Source organism: Spermophilus citellus (genome assembly GCF_964194105.1).
Source record: "Spermophilus citellus genome assembly, chromosome: 4".
NCBI lineage: Eukaryota > Metazoa > Chordata > Mammalia > Rodentia > Sciuridae > Spermophilus > Spermophilus citellus.
Window position 1 is genome coordinate 114,000,481 of NC_138185.1, and position 22,599 is coordinate 114,023,079.

At 37.4% G+C, this 22,599-nt stretch overlaps 2 protein-coding genes across 3 annotated transcripts in view; one reads left to right on the top strand and one right to left on the bottom strand.

The window, feature by feature from the left end:
* Positions 1 to 14,991, bottom strand: part of IQCH (IQ motif containing H) — a gene marked incomplete at its 3' end in the record, with an annotated part of 211,921 nt that extends 196,930 nt beyond the window's left edge. The window contains exons 1-3 of the mRNA XM_081292857.1: positions 14,876 to 14,991; positions 2,529 to 2,651; positions 1,228 to 1,319 (exon numbers count right to left, since the gene is read on the bottom strand). Of these exons, the coding sequence (XP_081148983.1) occupies positions 1,228 to 1,319; positions 2,529 to 2,651; positions 14,876 to 14,926 (266 nt within the window). The 5' untranslated portion in view covers positions 14,927 to 14,991. The remainder of the gene's footprint in view (positions 1 to 1,227; positions 1,320 to 2,528; positions 2,652 to 14,875) is intronic.
* Positions 14,992 to 15,111: 120 nt separating this feature from the next.
* The window catches only part of AAGAB (alpha and gamma adaptin binding protein), a 49,538-nt gene continuing 42,050 nt past the window's right edge, over positions 15,112 to 22,599 (top strand). For both annotated transcript variants that reach the window (XM_081290309.1, XM_081290310.1), the window contains exon 1: positions 15,112 to 15,269. In XM_081290309.1, the coding sequence (XP_081146435.1) occupies positions 15,197 to 15,269 (73 nt within the window). In that variant the 5' untranslated portion in view covers positions 15,112 to 15,196. The remainder of the gene's footprint in view (positions 15,270 to 22,599) is intronic.

Sequence of the window (22,599 nt, forward strand, 5' to 3'; positions counted from 1 at the left end):
CTGCTTTGGCTTCCACGAAGGGCACTCTCTCTTACTTTGTAAATCCCTCTCAAGTCACCAGCTGAGAGAGACGCACATGTTGAGAAACCAAGCCTTCCAGTAACCATGTGAGTAACCTTGGAAGCAGCTCTCTTCCTGTCCCTCACCCTCCTGCCCTTCCCACTCCTTCAAAGGAGACTGCCCGCCAACACTTAGAGATCATAATCTTTTGAGAATCCCTGAGCCAGAGGTACTTAACTAAGCTGTGCCCAGATTCCTGAGGACAGACACTATGAGGTAAGGATTTGCTATTATAAGCCACTAAATTTGGGGTAATTTGTTACAAAGCAATAGATAACTAATGCAAATGTCATCTATGCAGAAAGAATGAAATGGTGATGCATCTAGAGTCGTCTGAGATGACAGATGCTTGTGTCTGCAAGGAGGTCCAGAGAGAAATAGCAACACCAGGGAAGGGGCGTCCCTAACAAGGATGATGGGTACCTGTGGCACTGATGCCACAAAGCTCTGCTTGCCAATACTGAGTGCTAGGATTTGGCTGTGACTGTGGCTTTCCATGACTCCCTTGCACTGTTTCTGAAATGTAACTTTAGTGTCATGTTACAACTTATGCTTGATACAGATATAAAACATGAGAGAGTCACAGGGTTTTTAAGCTTAGTACTACAGCTTAATCTACATTTATTCAGTCATTCATTAAGGAGGCCAATGTAAGAAAGTCCAGTGAGGCAAGGTCACTTCTTTGTAAACTCAATCCTAATTTTAAGAAATCATCTTTAAGGATGTATTACATAATGGATATTTCAGCAAACTTTATTATTTTTACCATGGACACCAAAATCATCTTTATAATAAGCATATGTAACATTCTAAAAACTGTAAATAAAGTATCAGGTGATGTTCAAAGTGTAAAAATGAGTTAAGTTAAAATGTTTCCTTTAGGAGTTGAATCTTAAATACCTTTCACTAAAAAAAAAAAAAAAACCAGAGTAACACTAAAATCTAAGACCCTGAAATAATTGTTATGGGGTCAAGAAGAACTCAATAGAAGGAACCTGCAATCAACTTCATTAGAGTCCACATTCGGACACTTCCTATGCAAAACTTGCTGAAATTAGGAGAAAAATGTGATCCAAGAAAAACTTGCCTTTATAGTCATCTCACCTGGGAAAAGAAGTTACTTTTTAATTTTATTTAATTTGGGCCTAATATGGCTATTTTACTTACCATTTGGAAGCCAGAGAAGACTGTAAGTTCTCATTCATAGGATTCACTAATACATGATGGTTTACAACATCTAAATACTTCTCAATATGAATCTGTTACAGAAAAGTCAAAGTTTAGGTCATTATGGTAGACTTAAGATCCTTAGCTAAATTACTTAGTTTCATTAGGTTAACACTCTGAATTGTGTAATTAAGCCAAAAAACGTAACATGCTATGTGTTATTCCATGCCTAAGGTGTCATTAGACATCTCAAGGCCAAATGACTTCAACTAGCCTCAAAAACGTTAATAAACAACTGAGACTTAAAGCTTGAGTGACCTGTAGCACTTTTCACAAATGAAACTGCACAGTAGTCAGCGGACTGCTCAGCCAGGTGAATCTACAAGGCAATACAGACATGGAGTAACGTCTTTCTCTTACAGGGACTTCAAGCAAGCAATGAAAGAATGCATTTGGCCTTCAGGTAGCATAATTTAAAACGGTCAACCCAAAGACTCCAGCTGGGTCCAGCCCTCTCATCATCAGGTAAAATAGGACAATGATGTGCTAGTTTGAGGAGGATACAAAATACACCACATTTCTCACAGCCTCAGGAGCTGGGTGACAAAACTGATTACATAGGAGAGTGAAAGTCTGAAGCAATAGAGACACTAAAGGCAGAGGTCTAGAAGATGGAGAGGGACCTCAGTTGGAGGAGGGCCCCCCTGGCTAACACATGCTGGCTTCATAAATGAACATTATCCTGGTCTGAAGGTTGGATTGTCCTGGATCTTAGGTCTGTTTATAATGATGAAGTCTCTTAACTAGTTTATCTCTCCATCCCCAAATTGGTACATTTCTTTGATTTTAACCACTTGATTAACAAAATGATTTAACAAAAATGAATAGCTCAAAATATTTAATGGGAACACTCAACCCTTAATTTTTAGAATCCCAGTAAATTTGCTTAGTATGAATCCTTTTTGTTTAGACATATTGTTAGATCTATAGTAATTATTTTTTGGACTCTGAGTTCTTTTTATCAGACCACATTTTAGAATTTGCAGTCTTTCTGCCTCATTTTAGAAGTGGCCACTGCAAAGAATCTTACATTTCACCTCCTTCAATTCTTTGTGGAATCTGACAGGATGTAAATCTTAGCTAATGAGAACCATTATCAAAAAAAGAAAAAAAGAAAGAAAAAAACCTTGAATGCGAATGACCACCTGAAAATCCAACTCTGTTACAGAATCACACAAGGTCTTCTAGATGCTACTTTTTCTCCTTCCAGTATTTTATTCAATATCTAAAGCTCTACTTACTCTTAACCCCAGTTCAGTCCTTTGGATTGCTGTTTCAAGATTCTGAATGTCTAGAGTCTCTCCTTTCTGCTCTGATGGGAATTTTGTTAATTTATCCTTTAATTGATGAAGATCTTCATGGACCTGTACATAGAAAAATTATAGAATACTGAAAGAATGCTTTTAGTAATTGTCTTACAGTTCTGTAATGGGCTTGAATTGCTACAGCCACAGAGTTGATTTAGGTATTCATTGAAAAGGACAACCTCTAAGATTCTGGGACATTCTTTATTTAGACTATTCCATCTTTGTCTCCCAGAGTTTGGAGAATAAAGCTTTAATGAAATTTCTGTTTTACTTCTCTCATTAGAAATAGACATAAAACTGCAACTTAAATGGCTTCTGCTCTCTCAGTTGGTAAAGGTGGGTGATGATATATTGGTGCTAAACTCCAGTTGCTCCAGATTGGTTAAGGTTAGAAAACAGAATGCTTCCAGCGGAGAGAGGACCTAGGGGAAGTCGTGCCTTTCAAGAGTATTGTAAATGTGTTGACAGGGGCTGTTGGTTTTCCATCCTAGCTGGATCTTCCCTACTTGCTGCCCTGAAGAAGCAGTTCTGTAGGTATGGGGGCTTTTTGCTTGATGTAGTGAGAAATGAAAATGATCCATGAAGAAAAAGCAACATATGTTATTACTTTAACATTTTCCTTCAATGAGCATTTTCTTGGGAAATGATGAACATCTCTCCAACATCAGGCACCCCCCAGAATCAAATGGGCACTATGAAATTACAAAGTGCAAGATTTTTTGCATTCATATTAGAAACTCAACTTCAGATAAATACAGATGGCACCAATTATTGTATGGGCTGCTGCCACAAGAAAAACATTTTGTTATGCAAATTTATGAACCCAACACCTGCTTCAGCAATAGTCACACCAATAACAATCTGCAGACTGGGTTGCTAAAGGCATTTTGAAATGGTTACCTTTTCTCTGTTTGTATAACTGGACTCATACATTGATGTAGCCTATGTTATTGATTATTTGGGAATGTTCCCATGGTGCCAAGTACTGTATTCAAAATATCAGAACGTGCATCTTTTCACTGACGGGCATCACCGTCTGGCAGACATATCTGGTCATTTGTACTCCGCACACTGCCATGTTAAGTCTTTGGGGCTCACAGATTGATATCTGAACACACCTACTGCTTGCTTGTAGGCACTAAAGATGAAGGTATACTTCTTTGGATTGTTTTGTCCCAATTACTGCTTGCAAACTCATTTACCATCTATTATTTGAAAACATTTGGAAAGTACAAAGAAGCAGTCCAAGGGCAAGGCCCATTTTAGGCCCTTATTTGTTTATTGGTTCCACCTTTTTAACGCATTGGCTTTCTCTCCTCTCCTGTGGCGTTTGTAGCTGTGGATCTTTCTGTAATCATGTTTGTCAGCTGCTGGAGGAGTCAAACTGAATTGGATTACTCATCAGGATACTAAAGCTTTTTGTTTTGTTTTTCGTCTGCCTCCCATGAAAAACAATGCTTTTTTTTTTTTTTTTTTTTGGTACTGGTGATTGAGCCCAGGGATGCTTTACCACTGAGCTATATTCTCAGTCCTTTTTATTTTAATTTTTAAATTTTGAGACAGAGTCTCCCTAAGTTGCCAAGACTGGCCTTGAATTTGCAATCTTTCTGCCTCAGCCTCCTAAGTCTCTGGGGTTACAGGCATGCATCAACATGTCTGGCTAACAATACTTCTTTATAGAGTTGTGAGGTAATATGTAATAGTATTGGTACATAGTAACAACTCAATAAAAAGCAGCCAAACATCACTCCCAGATTTTTTTTTAATATTCTTTAGTTGTCAATGGGCCTTTATTTCATTTATTTATATGTGGTGCTGAGAATTGAACCCAGTGCCTCACACATGCTAAGCAAGCACTCTACCACTGAGCTAAACCCCAGCCCCAACTCCCAGCTCTTAATACTTATTATTCACATGATTTTCCACATATGTTATTTTAATTTTTTTAGTTGTAGATGAATACAATGTCTTTATTTTTATTTATTTATTTTTATGTGGTGCTGAGGATCGAATCCAGTGCCTCATGCTTGTGAGACAAGTGCTCTACAACTGAGCTACAACCCCAGCCCTTCATGTGTATTTTTGAACCCCCTAATTACTTTGTCAAGAAAAGAAAATTATGCTAGTCCTACAAGTTGTTGAATATAAAAGAGGTAATATGTATGAAAATGATTCAACATAGACTTTGATGCCAGAGAGATATGAACTGGAATCCTGCTTTCTCTTTTATTGAACTGAACTTGGGAAAGTTACTTAGCCTCATAGAGGCTTAGTGTTCTCATCTGTAAAACAGGATGATAACAGCTGCTTCAGAATGGTGGCAAGAATAAAATGAGCAAAACTTTGTAAAATGCTTAGTACAGGGTTAGCCATGTAGGAGGTCACAGAACAAACTTTGATTTTCCTCCCCTGAATTGAAAAACCCAGAAAAACTCCTTGCACACAACTGATACTCAGTACATGTTCATTGAATTGAATGACCTCCCGCAATCTTTCTCAAGAGCTTTTCATTTTTCTTGTGGATATTTCCTCCTTTCTTATTAATAACCACCTATCTGTTGGTATAATTACAATAGAGACAAGCACTGCAGGAAATGTTACACAGACTAGGGTAGGAAGAAGTGATTAAGTTCTAGATCTCTATTCTCTCCCCAATGGGCCCAGTCTACCATACTGAAATTCCACATTACTCGTTTTCTCTTTCCATAAAATTTTCTACTTAGAGAAATTTTATGATTTTGAGTTAGGAGATGGAGCTACTCAATAAGAAGCCCTTGAAAGAGTTACTCGGACCCTGGGTAGGCCTGAGTCCATCCAGCATGGGAGGACTCCCGACAGAGCTCAGGCTTGGCCCAGACTGGCCTCACTGACCTGTGAGGGAGCCAGGGCCCAGGGTAAGCTTGGGTCCACCCCACCACCACCACCACCCGGGAGGCCAGGTCAGATCCACTTCCATATGAGACACTGCGGCCATACTCATAGCCTTCCCCATGCAGTAGCCTCTACTTTGGGACAACAGACAGGGCCTAGAAGCAGCTGCATCTTGGAGCAGGCATCCCAAAGCCAGTGTAAGGCCCACCTTTCAGTCCCATCTCTGAGAGACGTTGCATCCACCATCTTGGGGCACCTCCACTGCTATCTCAAGCTACCGCCTGCTATTGCCGCCGCCACCACCTATAGTTGCAGTAGCATCCATCCTGGGGCACCAAGGTGACATACAGATAATCTGCACAGATACCACAAAATAATAGGGTATAAACTGTAATACCTCAGATCCACACTACAAGTAAGGAAATCACATAGACAACATGAAAAAACAAGGGAGGAAAGTGCCCCAAACAAACCAGGATATTACAATAACAGAAGCCATGGACAGCACAGTTGATCAAATGTCAGAAAAGGAGTTCAGAATGTTCATAATTAAAATGATCTGTGAATTAAAGAATGACCGAAATGAGCAAATACAGGCAAAAATTGATCACTCCAACAAAGAGATAAGAGAGCAAATATAGGCAACCATTAATGACACCAATAAATAGATAAGGGAGAAAATACAGGCATCCATATCACATCAATAAACAGATAAGGGAGCAAATACAGGTAGCAAAAGTTACTTCAAGAAAGAGATAGAGATTCTGAAAAAAAATCAGAAATCCTTCAAATGAAGAAAATAATAAACCAAATAAAAACCTCAATAGAAAGCATCACCAACAACTCTAAGATTTCATCTCACTCCAGTCAGAATGGCAGCTATTATGAATACAAAAACAATAAGTGTTGGCAAAAATGTGGGGAAAAAGGTGCACTCATACACTGCTGGTGGGACTGCAAAATGGTGCAGCCAATATGGAAAGCAGTACGAAGAATCCTTGAAAAACTGGGAATGGAACCACCATTTGACCTGGCTATCTCTCTTCTCAGTCTATACCCAAAGGACTTAAAAACAGCATACTACAGGGACACAGCCATATCAATGTTTATAGCAGCACAATTCACAATAGCTAATCTGTGGAACCAACCGAGATGCCCTTCAATAGATAAATGGATAAAAAAAATGTGGCATATATACACAATGGAATATTACCTGGCAATAAAAGAGAATAAAATCATGGCATTTGCAGGTAAATGGATGGAGTTAGATAAAATAATGTTAAGTGAAGATAGCCAATCCCCCCAAACCAAATGCCAAATATTTTCTCTGATATAAGGAGGCTGATTCATAATGGGATAGGGAGAGGGAGCATGGGAGGAATAGACAAACTCTAGACAAAGCAGAGAGGTTGGAGGGGAAGGGAAGGGGCATGGGGTTAGAAATGATGGTGGAATGTGATGGTCATTATTATCCAAAGTAAATGTATGAAGACACGAATTGGTGTGACTATACTTTGTATACAACCAGAGATGTGAAAAATTGTGCATCATATGTGTAATAAGAATTGTAATGCAATCCACTGTCATATATAAATAAAAAATTAATTTAAAATAATAATAAAGAAAGAAGTATCACCAACAGACTAGATCACTTGGAAGACAGAATGTCAGATAATGAAGACAAAGTATACAATCTGGAAAATAAAGTTGGCCACACAGTGAAGGTGGTAAGAACCATGAGAAGAACATCCAAGAATTATGCGATAGCATCAAAAGACCAAATCTAAGAGTTATTGGGATAGAGGAATGCACAGAGTTTCAAACCAAGGGAATGTACAATCTCTTAGATGAGACAATATCAGAAAATTTCCCAAACATGAAGAATGAATTGGAAAATCAAATACAAGAGATTTACAGGACACCAAATGTACAAAATTACAACAGATCTACACCAAGGCACCTTTTTTTTTTTTTTTCAGAGTGGAAAGTAGAAGTTTATTAAGGGACAGCAGAAAAGACTTCTCCCGGAGGTAGAAGGGGACCCAAGTGATGGAATCCCACCAAGGCACCTTATAATGAAAATGCCTAGCATACAGAATAAAGATAGAATTTTAAAAGCTGCAAGAGAGAGGAATCAGATCACTCATGGGGGAGACTAATTCCTATCTCAGCATATTTTTCAACCCAGCCCTCAAAGCCAGGATATCCTGGAACAGTATATACCAACCTCTGAAAGAAAATGGATGCAAGAATCTTATATCCAGCAAAATTAAGCTTTAGATTTGATGATAAAATAAAAACTTTCTGTGATAAACAAAAGTTAAAGAATTTACAACTAGAAAGCCTTCACTACAGAATATCCTTGGCAAAATATTCCATGAAGAGGAATTGAAAAACAACAATGAAAATCAGCAAAGGGAGGAATTACACTAAAGGAAAAAACTAATCAAAGGAGAAACAAAGTCAAGTTAAATGCCAAAAATAAACAAAAATGACTGGGAATACAAATCATGTCTCAGTAATAACCCTGAATGTTAATGGCCTAAACTCACCAATCAAAAGACATAGACTGGCAGATTGGATTTTTAAAAAAGACTCAAAAATATGCTGCCTCCAAGAGACTTATCTCATAGGAAAAGATATCCACAGACTGAAGGTGAAAGGTTGGGAAAAAACATTGCATTCACATGGACTGTGGAAGCAAGCAGGGGTTTCCATCCTCATATCAAATAAAGTAGACTTTATGCCAAAGTTAATCAAAAGGGATAAAGAAGGATATTTAATACTGCTTAAGGGAAACAGTCATCAACAAGACATAACAATAATAAATATATATGCCCCGAATGATGGAGTATCTATGTTTATCAAACAAACCCTTCTCAAGATCAAGAGTCAGATAGATCACAACACAATAATTCTGAATGACTTTAACACACCTCTTTCACCACTAGATAGATCTTTCAAACAAGAGCTGAACAAAAAAAAAACATGAACTCAATATTATAGAATATTTCATCCTTCAATGAGCAAATACACTTTCTTCTCAGCAGCACATGGATCTTCTCTAAAATAGACCATATATTGTGCCACAAAGCAACTCTTAGCAAATATAAAAAAGTAGAGATACTACCCTGCATTCTATCAGATCATAATGGAATGAAATTAGAAATCAATGATAAAATAAAAAATAAAAACTACTCACACCTGGAGACTAAATAATATGCTACTGAATGAACAATTGGTTGCTAAAGACATCAAGGAGGAGATTAAAAAATTCTTAGAAGTGAATGAGAACACAAGTACAACATATTGAAATCTCTGGGACACTATGAAGGCAGTACTAAGACGAAAGTTCATTGCATGGCGTTCATTCCTTAAAAGAAGAAAAAGTCAACAAATAAATGACTTAACATTACATCTCAAAGTCCTAGAAAAAGAAGAACAAATCAACACCAAAAGCAACAGAAGACAGGAAATAATTAAAATCAGAGCTGAAATCAATGAAATTGAAACAAAAGAAACAATGGAAAAAAAATTCAAAACTAAAAGTTGTTCTCTGAAAAAGTAAATAAAACTGACAGACCCTTAGCCATGCTAATGAAGAGAAGGAGAGAGAAAACTCAAATTACTAACATACGTGATAAAAAGGAAATATCACAAAAGACACTATAGAAATATAGAATATAATTAGAAATTATTTTGAAAACTTGTACTCCAATAAAATAGAAAATATTCAAGGCATTGACAAATTTCTGGAGTCATATGATTTGCCCAAATTGAATCAGGATGATATACATGATTTAAAGAGATCAATTTCAAGTGATGAAATAGAAGCCGCGATTAAAAGCCTACCAAACATGAAAAACCCAGGACTGGATGGATACACAGCCAAATTCTACAAGACCTTTAAATAAGAACTAATACCAATACTTCTTAATTTATTTCAGGAAACAGAAAAAGAGGGAGCACTTCTAAACTCATTCTATGAGCTCAATATCACCCTGATTCCAAAACAAAGCAAAGACACAACAAAGAAATAAAACTTAAGACCAATATCTCTAATGAAATAGATACAAAAATTCTCAATAAAATTCTGGCAAATTGAATACAAAAACATATCAAAAATATAGTACACCACGATCAAGTGGGGTTCATCCTGGGGATGCAAGGTTGATTCAACATAAGGGAATCAATAAATGTAATTCATCACATCAATAGACTTAAAGATAAGAATCATATGATCATCTCAATAGATGCAGAAAAAGCATTTGACAAAATATAGCACAACTTCATGTTCAAAATAATAGAAAAACTAGGGATAACAGGAACATATCTCAACATCATAAAAGCTATCTATGCTAAGCCCCAGGCCAACATTGTTCTAAATGGAGAAAAAAATGAAAGCATTCCTTCTAACAACTGGAACAAGACAAGGATGCCCTCTTTCACCACTTTTATTTAAAACAGTTCTTAAAACACTGGCCAAAGCAATTAGACAGAGTAAAGAAATTAAAGGGATACCATAGGTAAAGAAGAACTCAAATTAACACTATTTGCTAATGATATGATTCAGAATATTCCACCAGAAAATTTCTAGAATTGGTAAATGAATTTAGCAAAGAAGCATGATACAAAATCAACACCCATAAATCAAAGACATTTCTGTATATCAGTGACACATCCTCTGAAAGGAAATGAGGAAAACTACCTCATTTACAATATCCTCAAAAAAAAAAAAAAACTTGGGAATCAACTTAATGAAAGAGGTAAAAGACCTCTACAACAAAAACTACAGAATGCTAAAGAAAGAAAGAAGACCTTAGAAGATGGAAAGATCTCCCTTGTTCTTGGATAGGCAGACTTAATATTGTCAAAATAGCCATACTACCAAAAGCAATATACATATTTAATGCAATTCCAATCAAAATCCCAATGAAATTCCTCATAGAAATAGAGTAGTCATGAAATTCATCTGGAAAAATAAGACACCCAGAATAGCTAAAGCAATCCTAAGCAAGAAGAATGAAGCAGGTGGCATCACTATGCCAGACCTTAAACTATACTTCAGAGCAATAGTAACAAAAACAGCATGGTATTGGCACCAAAATAGACTGGTAGACCAATGGTACAGAACAAAGGACACAGAGACTAACCTACATAATTACAGTTATCCGACAAAGGTGCCAAAAAACAGCATCTTCAACAAATGGTGCTGGGAAAACTGTAAATCCACATGTAACAAAATGAAATTAAACCCTATCTCTCACCATGCACAAAACTCAACTCAAGTGGATCAAGGACCTAGGAATTAAACCAGAGACACTGCGCCTATTAGAAGAAAAAGTAGGCCCAAATCTCCATCATATTGGATTAGGCCCCTACTTCCTTAATAAGACTCTTATTGCACAAGAATATCAAGAATCAATAAATGGTATGAATTCAAACTAAAGAGCTTTTTCTCAGCAAAAGAAACAATCAGTGAGGTGAATAGAGAGCCTACAATTTGGGAACAAATTTTTACCACATGCATGTCAGATAGAGAACTAATTTCTAGGATATATAAAGAAGTAAAAAATCCTAACACCAAAAAAAAAAAAACCTCAAAAAAACAAACAAACAACTCCCCCCCAAAAAACAACAAAAAACAAACAAACAAAATAACCCAATCAATAAATAGGCCAAAGAACTGAACAGACACTTCTCAGAAGAAGATATACAATCAACAAATATATGAAAAAATGTTCAACATCTCTACCAAAACTACTCTAAGATTTTATCTCACTCCAGTCAGAATGACAGCTATTATGAATACAAACAATAATAAGTGTTGGCGAAGACGTGGGGAAAGAGACATTGTTGGTGGGACTGCAAAATGATGCAGCCAATATGGAAAGCAGTACGAAGAATCCTTGAAAAACTTGGAATGGAACCACCATTTGACCTGGCTATCCAACTCCTTGGTCTATACCCAAAGGATTTAAAAACAGCATACTACAGGGACACAACCATATCAATGTTTACTGTGGCACAATTCGCAGTAGCTGAACTGTGGAACCAACCTAGATGCCCTTCAATAGCTGAATGGATAAAGAAAATGTGGTATATATACACAGTGGAATATTACTTAGCATTAAAAGAGAATAAAATCATGGCATTTGCAGGTAAATGGATGGAGTTGGAGAATATAATGCTAAGTGATGTTAGCCAATCCCCCCCCAAAATAAATGCTGAATATTTTCTCTTATTGAAGAATGCTGATTCATAATATGGTGGTAGAGGGAGTATTAGATAAACTGTAGATAGGGCAAAGGGGAAAAGGGAAGCAGGAAGGGAGGGGGAATGAAGGTAGGAAAGACAGTGAAATGAGATTGACATCATTACCCTAAGTACATGTATGAAGACACAAATGGTGTGACTCTTGTTTGTGTACAACCAGAGATATGAAAAATTCTGCTCTATATGTACAATGTGAATTGTAATGCATTCTGCTATATAACAAATTGAAATTTAAAAATGAAGATAAAACATAAAAAAGAGGTAATGCAGCAAAGATTTGCTCTAGAATTTAAACGAGTCATGGAAACAGACTCCATCTAGTCAGAAGCCAATGAAATTCCATTGTTCATCTCTGCTAAAAGCAAGTTTGAATTCTCCTCATCACTTTCAACTTATCTTTCACACCATTCTCATTTATATTATATGCTCCTTGCAAATCATACACAGGAAGCAGACAAACAAAGCTTACTAACTTAAACAAAGATTATTTCAGAAACATGCCATAACCTACTTAAGGATCAACAGCTACTGAAGGTATCACCCTGGGCAAGTTACCTTACTTTCTTTTGTAAACTGGGCTAAAAATAACACCTGCCTAGTAGAGTTATTTTTAGGACTTAATGAAATCCTCCAAAACTCTCAGAACAGCCTGGCTTTCAAAATATGTTGGCTATTATTTTTGTTATATAATGCTGATTGTCATTACTATAGTAAAACTTCTGAGGAGTTGAGGAAAGATCCAGCTAAAATGCTAAAAATGTCTGATTTATATATAAACTTGAAGAAGTAGTTCATAGAATGCTGCCTACCAGAACTCTGTGTGGAGATGTTAATCATGTTCCTGAATCAAAAATGAAAAAGTGGATACATGATCTGACAGTGAGACAGAATATTCATGATCAGAACTATCTGTGAAAATCCAAACATTTAGGCATGTTTTTTCATAAGAAGTCACAAAAAGAGTTTATGATCCCAATAGAGTAGCACAATTAAAAAAATAAAAACATTTTTTTAAACATGGATGAAAATGGCATGATTGATTTTATTGTATTGCCTTAGACTTATTAATTAGATTGAGATTTCTGGTTTTATCTAGTTTTTTTTTTTAACATACAGGAAGGAACACGACTATAATTAGAAATCTCTAGATTGTTACATTTTTTAAAAGCATGGGACATAGAGAAATACAGAAATAAATACTTATTTGTTTCTATTTATTAAAAAGTCTATGATCAGAGCCCTGATTATTGTATTTAAATATTTTCTCTAAAGTACTATAGTCATGTTCTCAAAATACCACTTTTACTATTAATTTATGTTATTCATTTACAAAAATGGGCTGGATACAGTGGGAAAAGAAATAACAGATTAGAACCACAGGGGAACCAGGTGTTCCTCATTTGCCTAATAGAAGCACTCATAAAGTTCCATTTAAGAATGAAATAGTATTAGCTACACCTGGTGGTACACACTGGTAATCCCAGTGGTCTGGAGGCAGGAGGATGGTGAGTTCAAAGCCAGCATCTGCAAAAGCCAGGTGCTAAGCAACTCAGTGGGACCCTGTCTCTAAAAATACAAAATAGGGCTGGGGATGTGGCCCAGTGGTCCAGTGCCCCTAAATTAAATCCCTGGTACAATATATGTATACACACACACACACACACACACACACACACACACACATATAGAGTTTTGATTAAAAAAACAGATTAACAAATTTTCCTTTTTTTCAGGAAATTCAAATAGAAATCAGCGTAAAGTTAAAAGAAATGTACACAAGACTAAATATTGTTAAAGGTTAAGAGCCCAGACCACAACTAATAGTAACATTTATTATTATATTTTATATGCTATCCTATATTTTAATCCTTATAAGGCTTCTATGAGGGAGTCTTGCAAGGATTAAAGACTCCTACAAGGGAGGTAAGATCATCTTTATTTTATATTTGAGGAAATCTAACATTTAAAGAGGTCAAGAAATCTCTGTAAGATGACAAAGCTGATGAGTTGGTGGAACTATTCTAATCCAGGCCATCTGACTCATGCCTTCATATTTAACCATTAACCAGTACATGCTTAATATATACATTATACAAATATATGTCTGTAAATATACAAAGCTAATGGTTGGTTAAGAAAAGTTCAGTAGAAAAGGCAGGATTTAAATGCCTAGAGGAGCAAAAAAAGAGGTGAGGGGAGACTTTCTTTTATACCAGGAATGATGGATATAAAAGGTTTGAGGGCCTGAGGGTGTAGTGCAGTGGTAAAGTGCTTGCCTAGCATGCAGTGAGGCCCTGGGTTCAAATCTCAGTTCCGACAAAAAAAAAAAAAAAAGTTTGAGAAGTGTGCTTGCATTTTCCATGTAAATGGGCCTACCCACCATACTCATCTTTGGTCAGTTTCCTTTCCATAACATGCAGATAATAATAACAGTACTTAACTGATAGTCTTGTGGTTAAATGAGTTTGAAGTAAACACAGCACTTAGAATGGTGCATGATATGTGGTAAATACATTAGCTTTGATTATTGTGATTTTTTTCTTTGAAATCACCCTTAAGTTTATATTTTACCACACAATCTAAATTAGTGACTCTCAAATTTGAGCGTGCATTTTTTTAATGTGTCACACTTCTATATTTGAAGTGTTTACATGATTTGCAATCCAAGTTATCTTAGTTATTTTTATTTGTGTGTTTTTAAACAAGGGACATTTAAGATATTTAAGTTAAGAAAACCAGTTTACATATTGCAATTTCTCCTTACATTTCTTATCACTTCCCAATGTCTCTAATTTGCCTCTGCTTCACCCCTTCAGGTCATGGGTTCAAATTTCTCAGAATATAACATTTTTAAGCAGTGCTACCACATAAGATGGATTTTTTTGAAGGACAGGTGGTTGGTGTGAACGGTTCTACCAGAGGCGGGACGGTAGTGATTGGGCAGCACCACCGGCAGGGTAAGGCACAAGCGGCCGGTTATGGTGGCTCTGGGTGGGCATTTTGGTGAAAACCTTTCTCCTTGGAGGCGGACTGGGGGCGGCGCCCCAAATGTGTGGGAACTTGTGAACTGGCGCTGTTGGGCCTCGCTCCGAAGTGTCGTAGCTGGGCAGAACTAAGGGAAGCCCGTTTCCCACCTGGACTAAGATGGATCCGATGGGGTCGTAGTTTTCAGTCCCCTGAGCCATGGTTAGGGCCGGGGAGGGCTACCTCCCTGCGGAGGCACGGCCTCCAGCTGCAGAAACCTTCTGTGGGGGCGGGGCGATCGTTCCCAAGGCAACACTACGCACCGCCCGGCCAGTCCCATGCCAGCAGCCGAAGGGGGTTGAAGGTGGAGTCCGCGGCCGCTCCATTCCAAGAACGCGTTCTTTCCGGTGCATCTCACCCGCGCGCCAGCGGCAGTGGTGCAGCCCAAGGCGGAAGTGGCTCCCGGACGGAACCGGCTTGCTAGCGCAGCTATGGCTGCAGGCGTCCCTTGTGCGCTAGTTACCAGCTGTTCTTCCACCTTCACGGGAGACCGGCTGGTCCAATGTGAGTAGTGAGGCACCTCAGCCGACCTCCAAAGCCCCCGAGCCTCGGGGGCGACCACCCAGGACCGCGGCCTCGTTCTGGGCCTTGTAGCCGCGGTGGGCCCTGGGCTCCTCCCCCGCGGGGCGATGCCGCGTCTCCCCAGGTGTCTGCCCTTTGCCCTTAAGCTTTCCTGCCGCCACCCGACCCACACTGCTTGCATTGTGGCTTTTGTGTAAAGTGGGACTAATCCCTGCCCGCCCAGCCCATCTTTTGAGATGAACCTGAAGGTGTCCTGCAAATTGTGCTGAGTTGCACCACTTTAAGGTGCTAGAATTGTGGTTGTTGTGATTTTTGTTGCTCTCTCTGCTGCTGAGGTACAGAGATGTTTCCTCTGAATGCTTGACTAGACGTATAAGGACTTGTTAGCTTTGCCCTCTCCACTTTTAGCAATTAACTGCCTTGCTTTCTTCTGAGGCGTGGATTCTCCACTAACATTAGTTGTGGAGTTCCGTATCTTGTTTTGCTTCTGGATCCTCGGCGTGGCTCTCAAACTAAGTAACTTTGTGTTTGTATTATGCACACTCTTTGCCCATGCTGAGCGCACCACCAAGATTACACCCCCATTCCGCAAACTAACTTTTAAGGAAATCTTTTTAAACACGACCAATGTAGTTGTGAGACTACGGAACTGGATCATAGGCCAACTTATCACTAAAGGACTCTGTGAAGTTGAATCTGCGTAAAATTTCTATTTTATATGTATGGTTTTGAATAAAAAACTGCCTCGTAGCTATATAATTGTGGGTAAGTCACTTGACGTCTGTCCTTGTTTTCCTATCTGTAAAATGAGAATAATTTTCACAAGACTGTGCTTTACCTCAGAGGTTGATATATTGTAAGCATTTCATAAATCTTAGGAATTGGTATGTTATCCCTCTCTCTCTCTTTTTTTTTTTTTTCTGGGGGGTAGGAGGGTACCAGGAATTGAACTCAGGGCATTCTACCACTGAGCCACATCCTTAGCCCTATTTTGTATTTTATTTTTTATTTAATTAATTTTTTAATTTATATATGACAGCGGAATGCATTACAATTCTTATTACACATATAGAGCACATTTTTTCATATCTCTGGTTGTATACAACGTATATTCACACCAATTCTTGTCTTCATTCATTTACTTTAGATAATAATGTCCATCACATTCCACCATCATTTCTAACCCCATGTTCCCTCCCTTCCCCTCCAACCTCTCTGCCTTATCTAGAGTTCTTCTATTCCTCCCATGCTCCCTTTCCCTACCCCACTATTTAGAGACAGCTTATCACTGAGTAGCTTAGTGCCTCGCCATTCCTGAGGCTGGCTTTGAACTCACCATCCTGCCTTGGCCTCCCAAGTCCCTGGGATTTCAGACATGCACCACTGTGCCAGGTATATGTTATCTCTCTAACCCTCAGTTTTCCGATTCCTAGAATAGGGCTTATGAACCGGTGTTTTGAAGGACAGGTGATTCCACAGTTTGAAAGCACTTTGTAAACTGTAATCCATTATACAATTATAATTCTTCTTGACATCTGTCAAATGATAAAATTAGGCAAGATAGCCCTCCACAAATATTCTGATTTAATTATTTGTGATCACTTAGAAAGTTCCTTGCTAGTTTAAAAATTTAATTATAACACTAAATGGTAACTGTTCTAATTATGCCATTTCCTTATTTCTAAGCAGTGTTCCTCTCTTCCCTCTTATCCTTTTTTATGGTTTCATTGTAAAACAAATTTTACTCACTTAGTAAAATTTAATATGAAGAAAAGAAAATGTCAACCAAGTTCATTATCCAAACACAAAGAATGAACTTGATTCAATCTTCTTTCAACCCTTCTTTCCAATGCATAGTTCTAAAAGAAAAAATAATTGTAATTACATTTCATATATAATTTTTATCCTGATTTTTTTCTTTTCTTTGTAGTGCTGAGGATCCAACCCAGGGCTTTGGCCAGGTTAGGCGAGTGCTGAACTACTGAGCTATACACATAGCCCCTATCCTGGGATATTTTTTACATTCCATCAAAAATTGGTTTCCATTATGTAGTCATCTAGTGAATATACAAGTATTTTCTCAAGATTCTTAAGACTCTTGGCTTATTTAACTTTGCAAAAGACTTAAATGTGTTTGGATTCCCATTAGTGACAGATAAAAGTACTTTCAAAGACAGTCTCAGGATGGCTATAGAGCTGTCATATGCTTTAAAGATCAGAATTGGCAACCAGTGGTCTTTGCCTTAAAGGATCTGATGACTTCTAGTTCCCAGTTAGTAACATTTTACTTCCACGAAGTTGTTACAGAAGCCTAGGTAAGCTTCAGGGTCCTCAGCTGACCAGGTTCTGCCACTTTTTGCCTTGAGAGTCCAGAGACCTGAGTGATGATGAAGCCAGAAAAGAATTTATTATTCATTGTGGTCAGAGCCACACTGGGAAGCAAGGGGACTAGCATCCTACCCCTGTCATTGGGGTACTGACAAGAGCTTCAGGTTGGTAAAGGGAAAGGAACAAAAGGGGAGTGTGTGAGAAGATTGCATAGTGAAGCAAACTTGTTCAGACTATGTCATCTGGTTGATCATTATCTTGGGTCTGATTCTGCTGGGATGTCATTGCTTTAGGGAGCAATGGATTACTCTTGCTTCAAAGAACAGCTTCAGTTCTTATAATGGGGTAATCCCTCCTGCCTAGGGGCAGTCCCATCATGGGCAAGTATCCAGGAATGCCTGCTGACTATTCCTGGTATCTTGAAAATATCTAGTTACTCTCATATCTTGGTGTCTTTAGTCTTGACGGGGGAGAAAGTAAGGTAAATGTAGTGACAAATTAATTAGTAAAATTAATTCTGTGAAATAATCCGTTTTATTTCTGAATGTAAAATGTCTCAGGTAACTCCAATTCATGTTAAATTAGATGACTTTTTCTTTCTGGCCTCATTAAGGTTAATGTAGTGACAAAGTAAGAATAATTAGTGTGCAGATTACTTAAGAAAGTAGTGCATCAAGAAGAGGAAACTTTTAGGGTCCTCCAATTTCTCTTCCTTTCAACATCTGATCTATTTTAACCAACAGTGGGGAATATTTCATAACCAAATAACCAAGTTTGTTAGAAATACTTAAAGTAAGAATCAGTAGGTTTCTACTATGGATAAAGTACTTGCGTGGACTTTGGGAGAAACTTTTATTTTTCCATTTTTGTTACTCACAGGCCTTATTTGCAGTATTGTGGTGAGATATCATACATCAACTAAAAGAGGCTTTACTTATTTCCTTATAGTGTAGACTTTTAAAAGGAAACGAAGACTCAAGACACTTGGGGAGCTTGTGCAAGGTTATGTAGAGAGTGAGATCAAGTGTCTCTATTCTAGGGCCAGAGCTCCTTCCATCTCACATATATTTCATGCACATTTTACTTTTTTTTCTGGAAAAGTGTAATCTGATAAATAGTTATTAAACAGAGCTGTTAGATGTGGTGATGCACACCTGTAATCCCAGCAGCTCAGGAGTCTAAGGCAGAAGGATTGAAAGTTGGAAGCAAATGTGGTCACTTAGTGAGACCCTGTCTCAAAATAAAAAGTAAAAAGAATTGGGTGTGTAGCTCAGTGGTAGAGTATTCCTGGGTTTAATTTCTATACCACAAAACAAAGAAAAAACAAGACAGACAAAAAACCCACAGAGCTAATCTCTGTTCCAGTTACTGCAGCTAAAATGATGACTGAGATACTATTCTTGCCCTCAAGAGGAATGTAGTGGAAATGTATAATCCATCTTTGAAAATGTTAAAATACAGGTATCTAAGTTTTAACATCTTACTCTTCTTCCATGGAAGGAACTTTAGAGAGTCCCTGGAGATTTGTTTGGTTTTAATATAGGCTATTTGCTATAAGCTATAGGCAACTATAGGCTATTTGCTTTCTACATCTGAACAAACATCCAGAAAGAACATCTGGAGCAAAAATTTTTCTTTTAGCAAAATGTAGGTGTTTGCAGATCTTATAATAATAACAAACATCTATGTGTGTTTATCAGTACTCTTTCTGGAAGTGTATTTACATCATTTAATTGATCCTGTATTATAGTGAAGGCACATTAATTATCTCCATTTTACAATATGAAGAAGCTGTGGCTTGGAAATATATAAGGTGACTTGCCCAAAGTATTCAGGCAGTAAGTTCTGGGGTATATGTTCAAATTTAGGATTTGTATAAATCGGAATGTGTGAATGAAATGTTTTATGAATGTATGAATGAAATCCTTAGTAGTCAGAGCTATTTAAAGTGGTGGGTTTGGTGTAAGAAATGATAGGATTAACCCTAAAAGAATGTTTTAAAATATCCCCTCATTACCACTTGGAATGGTTGAAATCTTAATTCTGATTGGATAGGAAAAAACCCACAACTTTGCAGAATATCTATTAAATTAGAGCCGTATTTAGTATATTAAATATGCATTAAAAAGAGCATTATACTTGCATGATAATCTTTAGGAGTATCTGGATTTTTATTTTCAAGTAAACTCAAAGTAGAGTCATTTATTAATCATTCCTATATAAGATTAACATTAAAAATTAAAGGATTATTCCAGATATGAAATTCTATATTATTGTGTTCGTTTTGTATTTTTATGTTAGGTTATTTAATGCTTCTTAACTTGACTCTGGCATTCTTAATTTTTTTGTGTTTATTTTTTGAAAACTTTAAGAAACAAGCCTCATTTTAAGTTTGTGGTAGACACTTGTATATTAGAAAAGTTAACTTTTTGAGTTTGGAATTCAGAAACATTTATCCATAGAAACAACCCTTTAGTCCTCAGGTTTCTAAAACTGCAGAATCAGAAAGCTCAATTATATAATGGATAAATTAAGTTTTAGAGAATTATACAGACAAAACCAGCCATCATTTATAACATTGCTTCTTTGGAAAACATGCCTTCTTTTATAGGACTGAGAGTCTGTTTCTAGGTCTGTCAGACTCCTGAATTTACAAAAAGTTCTTGAAGTAATTTACTGAGGAGAAAAGTCTTTATTGTGTGTGTGTGTGTGTGTGTGTGTGTATTTATTATGGTGCTGGGGAATTGAACCCAGAGCCACATATATGCTAGGGAATCCCTCTAGCACTGAGTTACATCCCTATCCCAGAAGAATATTTTTATTTAAAAAGTACAGGTTGTACAGCTTAGCCAACATTGTCTAACAGAATAGGGATAAGAGTTTGAGTCTTCTAATTTGCATTTTTCCAGCAGCTTCTGGGAAGTATTTTGAGTGGAGCCTTGTGGTGTATTCTGGGAATAAATAACAGTTTTTGCTTAAACAAAGTTGTTCATTTTGTTGTGGGAAGAATCTGCCTTCGACTCAGTTGTAAATGTTCAAGTCTTTATTAAGTAGATGAAAGAAAGGCCAGCAAGGTCTACCACGAGGACCTAGAGTTGTCATCCCGGAATGATTCAGTAGGTGTTCACACTAAAGCACTGAGTTCAACTAGTAATAAGGTTGGAGGAACTGTTTTGTTTTTAGCTCTTATACTTCATATATTTAAAATTTTTCAATTAACTTTAAGGCTTAAGATTTTTATGTTTATTTAAAAAAGGGGGTGGATGTTAAGACATTAACTTAAGGAGGGAAGCTTAAATACAAGTTCATTATCTCTCCAGACCCAAAGGGACTTAAAAACATTTCCATGTTATGTTCCAGTACATGTTTTTGTATGTATGTGTGTGAAATTAAAGCTTAGGGAAGCTGTGGATTCCCAAAGTTGTTCACATTAAAGTCGGGGAGCCAAGATTCAGTTCCAGCTCCTCTGTACATGTGAAAATCAAGTTTTTGGCATCCCAAACTGTATATGGTCAAAGAAGAGGTAAGGAATAGGAAAAATTGCAGTAGATTTTACTGTTATAAATTTACATTTACCCTCTCATGTTGGAGATTTCACAGATGCAATGTGATAAGTTAAATAATAAAGGAAAACATCTCTATTGGTATCCCGTGTGTTTCCTTCCTTGTGGAGTACAGAATTTGACTTTTTGTGTTATGTTTTAGACTAATTTTTAAAAGATATTTTTGATGAATGAGATAATTATAAAGTATTGCCTGTCCAATAAATTGGGGGAGGATAGAGAGGAGGAGGAGAAATACCAGTGGAACTGATTATGTATCAGTCATGTTGTACAAAACTATTTATGATAGAGTATTGTATCATTCTGGAAGATTCTGAACATATCTAGACTCAAAACTTTATTTCTGGACCATTTAACTGTTTTTCCTATAGCAAAAGGAAAAATATCTAGAAAGTATGCAGTGGTCATTTGGTTTAAACAACTTGCTGCCTTTTGCCCTATGTAATTCCTCAATAAATAATGACAATAAATAATGAAATAAAATCAGTTTTGTAAGGTTAAACTATGAAAATTGTTTTAAATTTGGCAATAATGGTAACCTGGGTATGACGTATGGTATTCATGTTGGAGCAAGTGCACACACGTACCACAAATACATCTTTAATAATTACTTGTCCAGGAAGCAAGAGTGACGTTAAGTTAAGGCGGACCAGGACAGTTGTGAAACTCTTAGAACCTTTATAATGTTTTAGGTTCAGTAAAAACTTTAAATATTTAGAGTTTAATTTTCCAGACCTGATAGCTGGTTCTGCATGGAGGTAGAGAAGAGTGTGATCATGTGTTTTAGTCAGTTTTTTTTGCTGCTGTGATCAAAAGACTTGACAACAATTTCAGAGAAGGAAAAGTTTATTTGGCTCTCATTGTCTCGCTCCCAGTGTATAGATTGCTACCTCTGTTGCTCTGTCCTGGAGGTGAGACCACATCCTGGTGGAAGGGTGTGGAGGAGGAAAGCAGATGAAGACATGACAGTCAGGAAGCAGAGAGAACCAGCTTCCATCACCATGCACATCCCCAGTGACCCACCTTCTCCAACCACACCCCACCTGCCTTCAGTTATCACCCAGTTAATCCATTCAAGTAGGTGAGTGCACTGATTGAGTCAGTGCTCTCATGGCCCCATCATTTCGCCTGTAAACTTTCTTGCATTTTCTCACAAGTTTTTTAGGACACCTTATATCTAAACCCAACACTGTGCTTGGGTTAAAATCCTTTGTGCTTAGAACAGAAATGTGTGGATTTTTGGTGATAAGCAGCACTGTGATGCTGATGGAACAGAGCTTCCAATTGTCTGAATTCTGCCAGATCATACAGGATTTTTGTGGGGAGAAGAGTATCTGTGGGGGCTGGGGATGTGGCTCAAGCGGTAGCGCGCTTGCCTGGCATGCGTGTGGCCCAGGTTCGATCCTCAGCACCACGTACCA